We start from the raw sequence: 8,026 nt of genomic DNA, 5'->3' as shown, positions 1-8,026 counted from the left end.
ATTTATTTTCTGCCAGTGGGGGTAAGGGAAGGAAGTAGAGAGGAGGGAGAAGAGATTTATATCTAATTTTCCACAATACTTCTTAATTTTCTATAAAATATTTTCTGTTGGTTGAATAAAGGTGCCTTTTCTTCATTTTACATCTACAGTACACTCTGTTCAGTAGAGGTGCAAAATACCAAAGAAAAATTCTGCTGGCTTTGGTCATGCTATGTACCTGGCAAAAAACTTCCTCTGGACAAACCTCTTCTTTCAGGAAAGAATGGATTTATCTACTGAAAAGCTCATGATTGTAACATAAGGGCAATATTCAAGAGGTTTATCATATGTAGTAATTAGCTCTTATCATTGCATAGTTCTGCCTCTCATCCCATGTATTGCATCTTTTCTCTTTTAACTTCAGTCTTCAATACCTGTGTATCAACTGGTTTTATTTTTCAGAGGTAGCCTGTGGCACAGAATAATTTTCGGCTTGTCACTGAGTTACTCTGGCACCTGCTTTACAGTGCAGCCTGAATCTCTCTCACAGTTAAAGCTAAATGCATTACTGTTGGAACACTATGTAATTGTTAGAAATGAAAATTAATATCTTTGAAGTTTTCAGGGGAAGAAGAGCAGGAGAGATTCACATTACTTTGTCAGTTCAATGGAACTCAGTGGAAAAGCAGAAGCAGCACATTTCTCTTAAAAACTACATTCCCATTAATGTGTCCTCAGCTACTCCACTCCCCTAGCATGTTTCAAAACTGACTGAACTTACGATATAAAATCTAGTCCAAGTAGGTTCTTACAAAATATATTTTATAGGTACGCATGTTGGCCAGCAGCAATTTCGCACCTACCTCCACATGGGCTTCTTAATGATGAACTAATTTACTCCACCTGCTTCTGATGGCATTCCAGGGATATTTTAAACAAAAGATTAATCAAATGAAGGCATTTTAACAAGGCTTTTATTGAAAACATATGCAAAGTCAACAAGTTATTTAGCTTCTGAATGTACATATTAGAGAATATTCATATTAGAGAATATTTTAAGAAAAGGGGAAATAAAACCAACATATGCTGCAGTTTGCATTACTAAGGCATTTAGGCTGAAGAGCAAGTTATATTGTGTGTATGTATGCGTGTATCTATATACACAAACACGCAAACACATACAGACAGGTTATCTGATTTGAAACTGTACAGTGCTATGCAATTTGTTATTTTTTGATTTTTTTCTATTTTTTCAACACTAAATAAAGCTTTTATCCAAATGGTAGAAGTTGTTCACAGAACAGCAGTTACAATCTACTCTTCAAGAGTTTGCTTACAATTACAATACTAACGATGCACAAAAACTCCCAGATCTTCATGAGAAAGTTCTCTCTTACCAAAACGAGGCTCAAGAAAAACACTACTTTGAAAAGGCACCGTGGAGACAGGTTTTAATACATTAAATACAAGATGAATCATTCACAATAACGAGTTTAGTGTTTCTGGGAACTTTTATAAATACAACACAGTTGGTCACACAAAAACGCTTCTGTTGATTTGTCTTGGCAACTCAGATACATCAACAGTGTAACAGCATAACAGCTTTGTTCCCATCTGACAGAAAATAATGGCAGTTCTGCAAGGCAAACGTTAAACCTGACCGCATGTATTTATTAATTCCACAGTGTTTTGACAGATTATAGGGGATGCAACTTAAAGGATGCTGACACGCTCACTGAGGGCTTTCATTTCTGTTTCTTCTAGCTTGGTGTTTTCATTATGGTTAGCACTTGGACTGATAAGGTGTGCTGGATACGGTAATCCGTGTTCTCCTGAATACTGTTCCCATCGGGAGTCATCACTTTCATGGGTAATGTAACGTTCTCCCATTTTACATTCAAGTTCCCTTAAATCTAACCAGGTTTGATAGTCCTGAAATAAAATAACAGTATTAGTTCTAAAATAAATTACATTCTCTTCTATTACTAATAATATGCAAAGTGCTGTTAACTCATCAGTCTAAAGGTCATGCATCCCTACTGCCCCAGAACAGAAAAATCTTATAATTAAGAAATATAAAATCTACCTATAGAGATAGGTTTCATTTATAGAAGATTATTTGATAAATTAATTTTATTTAACTCTATCATAAGCATAGTATGGACATGTTACAGGTTGTTTTGCAGAACATATCAGTAGTCTACAGATTTCTGTAACGTCTAAATGAGGCATGGGTCGTGAAATAATTCCTCACACTAGTCACAAGATCAATAAGGAAGAAGAAACATCTTTACATCATACATGTACATCCTAGTGATCCATGTCAGGTAGCTAAGACAGTCGCTCCATGTCAGTATAATGGTGCAGAATATGAATTCAGCTGGGGCTAGAAAAAAATCTGCTTTTCCAAACTTAGGCAATTACTGCTGTGCTCGAAGAGATGTAGACATCTAAATATCAAGGTACTTTGGAACTCTATGTCGACAGTCAACAGTAAGGCTAGAAACTGGTTTGGTTCTCATGCTGTTTAGACCATCAAGCTCTGCAGTCTCTGGTCTGCCTAAAGTACATCACAAGTTCAATAATTTATTTTCTTATTCTCACACAAAGCATACATGAAGCTGCAGAATGCAGCCAATCCTAGTCCCATGCAAACTAACCTCTGCTCATGATCCTGTATGCAGTTTTCTCTTTTCTTCTTCACCTTGTGTTAACCTAAGACACAACCCTGGTCACCTAGCCCAAGTGCCAGAAAGCCCACACACTGTAAATGCATGAAAGCCTTCACCCTTAGTATCTGACACCCCTTGGCCCATTTCTTACACAGACCATCCTCTCAGAAATCACCTTACATCTCACTGTTAGCTTTCCTTAGCCTCCTCCAAGGTTGGGCTCTTCTGGAAAGAGGACTCATCCATGGTGCTGCTGTACTGCCTCACCTTAGTTCACCTCTACTCACTATTGCACAAGTGCTAAAAGTGAATGTAGAGAGGTGAAGGACCATCCCACCATGTCAGGCAGCCAGCAACCTTGCTGCAGGCCTTGGCCTCTCTGGTCCTTAAAGGCTCAGACAAATGCATTCTTTAATGGATGTCAGGGAGAAAAGCAGTCTTAGAGGAAAAGACTGGACAGTGACAGGTAATCCAGGGGGAAGAAAGCAAGCCCAGGAGAATTGTCCCTGGGGAAGGCAAAGTGCAGGGTGTGAGGTTGCAGTCCTTTTCCTCCTATACTAGCAGGTCACCCTCTACTTTGAGAAACAGTTGCAAATACAAAGTACTGGAGTAGGAGCCAGTTCTCAGTTTGAATAAAGATTCCTTTGGGATTGTGGCCTACACATTTAATCTGTGCCATGCTTGTGTCATGATTACTTTCCTGCATGCAAATATGGATCCCTTGAGAGATCCCATAAGCTGATGTTCCAGCCTCGCCTCAGCTCATCCCTCTCCCCGTGAAGATGCCCAATGCCATGGCCTTGGGCTGTCCCCAGCCTGCCCTGCTCCCTGGCTGGGGGTGGTGGGATGCGCCTTAGCTGCTCACTGCACTGATTCTCTTTTAGGTCTTTCAACGTGCAGTGATTTGGCTGCTGCCAGGACAAAAAAATAAGATATGAGAAGAAGACAGTGGCTCCTAGCATTTAAAAAACTCATAACATTTCAAGTCTTCAGTCAAAGATTTCAATTGAAGATGGCTACATATTTTCCTAGAAAGCACACAACTTCGCTAGTTCTTCTGACGACCGTGAAGCAGCAGCCCACTGATTAATTTCAATAAGAAGTAAATCAGGGTAGACTCCAGGCAATGAAAATATCTAAGTCAAATGACTATAAAGGGTTTTATAAATATATATCATGTTCTCAGTGGACAAACAAGACAAAATATTTTTGTAGCGTATTTTGAACACATGAGAGAGGTCAGCATTGGAAGCTACTTATGCAAAAATTAATTAGAATATATACATAAATTGGTGGAGTATGAGGTTCTCAGGATGTGAAAACATCCTCAGGTTTGTGGATCTGCTTAGATTGCATTGTGCTTAAAGATTAGAACCTTTTATATACTTAGAGCCTAAATACACAGGAAAAAAGATGGAATTCGTAGCAATACCTGTAACCATGGGTGGCTTAACGTTTTGTCCACACTGTAGCGCTTTCTCATTTTCACTTGTAACAAATTATTTATGAGATCAATAGCTGGAACGAAATAATAATGAAAAACATCAGTTTAAATATATTTGCTTCAACTAAGACATACAAACAAGAGAGATAGACATGGTAGTTGTAAAAAGAGGACAGGTATCCCTCCAGCTTTTTACAAACTGCAGTCAATGTTGATGTCCCTGAAGGTACCCACGTGGCCCTTCCTAATGGAATTACAATTGTTTTACTAAACAGTTGCCTGCTAGCGTGTGCATTGTCTACCTCTGTATGTTCATTTGCAGGCATGCAGCAAAGTCTGAAGGCAATTCTCACTCAGTTCCTACTCAAGTGAAAAAAATCTCAGGTAGGCGAGGACTACAGTATTCCTCAGGTACCACAGTGAACACATATATATATATGTGTATATTACTCTGAGATGCTCAATATCACTTTTAGATGACTGACAGCAGCACCTTCCCAGACACTGTGTGGAAAAATCAGGTTTTGTAAGTCACTAAGTCTTGCAACACTACAATTTTGAACGGAACATTGCTTCTACCTGCCAGTCAGCAGTCTGGTGTTTCAAAAAGACAAAAGGGCTTCTTTACACATTTCTTAATTTCTGTGGTTTTGAAGGAGTCGATGATTCACTGAAATTACAGTTATGTGTGCTGTGGTGCCTGAAGACACCATGAGTCAATGATGAGTGCACGGAACTACACTAAGTGACCTATTTGGAAAAATCTCTGGGATGAGATTGCTGACCTTTGAAATCTTCTAATAAAGCCATTAAAAACAAAGAAAGAAAGAAACAAAAAAGAGGGTATCATGAAAGGTTAAATTCTGTTCTAGGTGACGCTGAATGTCCAGTATGTGTGGTTTCTATGTTATAGAAAAACTGACAGACCACAAGGAATTATAATATCCCTGCCACTTTCCCATTTCATTACAGTATCCCTTGGCTTGTGCAAAGTATGCTGGTTTAAGCCTTCATTCCTTTGTTTATATCTCGGTGACAGGGAAAGATAGTCTTGAAAGTAACACAGAGACATGGCATCACTGAGGGGAATTGGGTGTGAAACATGTCAGATGGATATTGTTGCCAGCTACATATTGAAGGAGCTGAAAAATCATCTCATCCGTTTTAAGAGCACGAGATGAGACAGAATTGTTTAAACTAGTATATCTCTGAGGTTATATTTTGTGCAGCAACGTGGACAACCTTTTCTTTTTTAACAGAGGCTTCCTCTCTCCAAGCTCAATTTTCCATGGACTATCAATAATGTCTCTATTACATAGCTTTCACCCAGCCCACTAGAAGCAGGTATGACCATGAGCCTTAGAAATGATGAAATCATACATAGTTATTCAGCCTCCCCAAGCTACCACAAGATGAAGAACTGTTTGCACACCCCCCCTTTTTTTTTCCTTCAGGACATTGACATACTACATGTAATAACATTTTTCTTTGTATTCTCGAGGGAAATTATGAGTGGGGCTGGTTGAACACATCAGAAAGACATTGGTCTAGAAACAAACACAAGAGAAAGTACACAAAGACTAAAGTGAAAAGGCAACTTCAAAAGATGGTTAGGACTGCAGTACTGAGCAATCATTTGAGAACAGTTTACACAGATAGCCTGCTTGTTTCACAGCTGGAATATTGCTGTCTCTGTAACAAGTTTTGGTGTTTGTTTTTAGTTCTTTATCTAGTGTTCTTTTCACTAGGAAAGTTTTGAATATCACTTGACTCTTAGCAATAAATAAGCACAAACGCAATCATGACTATTACGAGGACTTACGGCCCAAACTATCTGATAAAATTCTCTTTGTTTTAATACTCAAAGTTTTCAAATGTAAGTAAAGAATGAGATCAAACATGAGTTTCAACAGCAAAAAGAACTTTCTATCTTTTACCAGGATATCATGCAATCGAAGAAATGCCACTTCTCAAGTGTAAGAGTTCCGAGTATCTGAAGTCAAGGTGCAGGCGATACGTACTGGCAACAAAAGGACAGTGCTGCATAAAGGAAAGCAGAAGCTAGGGAGTTCAATACAGACAGGCTGAGTGCTGGAACTGAAGGATTACAGGATTTCCTTAGGGATCTGGACTCGTCTGTCAACAAGAAACTTCTGAATTTAACTGCTGTTAAATAAATTGTAGAGGTTCAGACAGTGATAGGTTCTGTGGGACTATTCAAAGGAAATGAGGAAACATCCTGGTTCTTCTCTCTCTTTCAGCTTATAGAAAAACATCCTGTCCTGACAGTCACTATCTAACATCATTTGGTCTGGACATAGTTCATATAAGATGTACAAACAGTAAGACTGAAGTTGACTCAATTTCAGAATTAAAAAAAAAATCATTTAATTAATAGGGTGATGATAACTTTTTGAGTTGTACTGCTTAAAAACATTGGAGATCAAAATTTTGACGTTATTAACATTTAGTTTGGACAGACAACTCAAGTGTGATTCATGGAATCAAACTGGGACACCAAATGTTAAAAAAATTAAATTTTCTGTCTAGGGAGATAAAGCAGTTTTGAAGAAAGGGGTGCAACTACATTGTATTTTAAACTAAATTTTATGAATTTTCACTAGAGACTGATTTTTTTTTTTTTAAATCAGATTTTAAAGTAATCCTTGCCAGACATTTTAGGAGCTTTATAAAATTTGACATTATTCCTCTGTAAACCCAATAATTCAATAAATGCAGAGAGTTAAGAAAGACCACCTATGGCGTGCACGTCTTCTACAGGAATCCAACGGGTTATCACCAAGGAAGCAACTTGTATGCAAGCTCTGAGAGTATTATGGTGCTGCTTTTCCTAACACTTTTATGGGCTCCTGTTTACTTCCCACGATTTAAGGATAGTATAAACAGCCAGCTGAGGCCTTATCAAGTTCCAGGAGCTGGAGACTTTGCTAAAGGAGATAAACTAGCCAACTGCTCCAGTAGCAGGACTACCGATCATTTAGAAAGGTGATCATTCAGCAGAATCCTCAATAGGAAGATTCAAACGTGGCTTTAAAAAGCTGTATGTCCTCTTGATTTTAGGGAAGATTGCTCTTTAGTTGCATTTTACTGGAAAGAAAAGTCAGGAGGTTCATATTCTGAAACTGCTTGTGGCAGTTTATTTGTACAGAAAATAATTAATTGTAGTAAAGACACAGTAACAATTTTCACTCTAGGTATGAAAATAACACACGATAATGACAGTTTTCATAGGAATGACCACTGTAACTAGTTAGGATGTAACCCACACATTAACACAGAAGTTTATGAAATATCTGAAAGCCCTGTTATGAACCTATCATTTATCTAGTCCTACCATACAGACTTCTTATGTAAGTTATAAAAAAAAGAAATCACCTTAAGAATATCAGGAAAAGCAGTGCCAAATTAACAATAATTTTATAATTGGTCCAGAATTTTTAAAGTATACCCATAATATTAGGTACCTTTACAGCCATCACTTGTAAAAATTTAAGGTGCTGCCGTTGACATAAAACTCAGGACTTCTTAGGCCCTGGATTCTTCTGAGTATAGCTCTGTTGATTAGTGGTATAATTTTTTCATACACATAAACCCCTTCCCGATTGCTGGTCAATACAGCTTTGTTGACAAATGCTGTAGCACACATGCAGTTCTTTTGGCAAAAAATGATCTTCAGCTGGCAGAGCTCATTATTTTCAGGGACATGGATTCAAGAAATCCTTGACATTTACAAGCTGCACCTCTACGAGAGAGGTTTTCTAACACTAATCTATCCTAGCAAACATGTAAGTAGAGCCAAGAGCTTAGTTTAAACAGCTAGTTACAGCTACTTTAAAATTTACTGAGGTAGAAAGCATCTTTGAGCTGTAACATGCATTTGACCTCCTCGTACTTAAGGCTCATTCATGTG

At 38.0% G+C, this 8,026-nt stretch overlaps 1 protein-coding gene across 2 annotated transcripts in view; it reads right to left on the bottom strand.

The window, feature by feature from the left end:
* Positions 1 to 955: 955 nt before the first annotated feature.
* PRKD1 (protein kinase D1) overlaps positions 956 to 8,026 on the bottom strand; it is a 145,952-nt gene continuing 138,881 nt past the window's right edge. For both annotated transcript variants that reach the window (XM_065635254.1, XM_065635255.1), the window contains 2 exons: positions 4,084 to 4,169; positions 956 to 1,911 (listed from right to left, as the gene is read on the bottom strand). In XM_065635254.1, the coding sequence (XP_065491326.1) occupies positions 1,693 to 1,911; positions 4,084 to 4,169 (305 nt within the window). In that variant the 3' untranslated portion in view covers positions 956 to 1,692. The remainder of the gene's footprint in view (positions 1,912 to 4,083; positions 4,170 to 8,026) is intronic.

Source organism: Caloenas nicobarica, chromosome 5, assembly GCF_036013445.1.
Source record: "Caloenas nicobarica isolate bCalNic1 chromosome 5, bCalNic1.hap1, whole genome shotgun sequence".
Classification (NCBI taxonomy): Eukaryota; Metazoa; Chordata; class Aves; order Columbiformes; family Columbidae; genus Caloenas; species Caloenas nicobarica.
The sequence above is the reverse complement of the archived record's forward strand: the minus strand, read 5'-3'. Positions and strand labels throughout refer to the sequence as shown.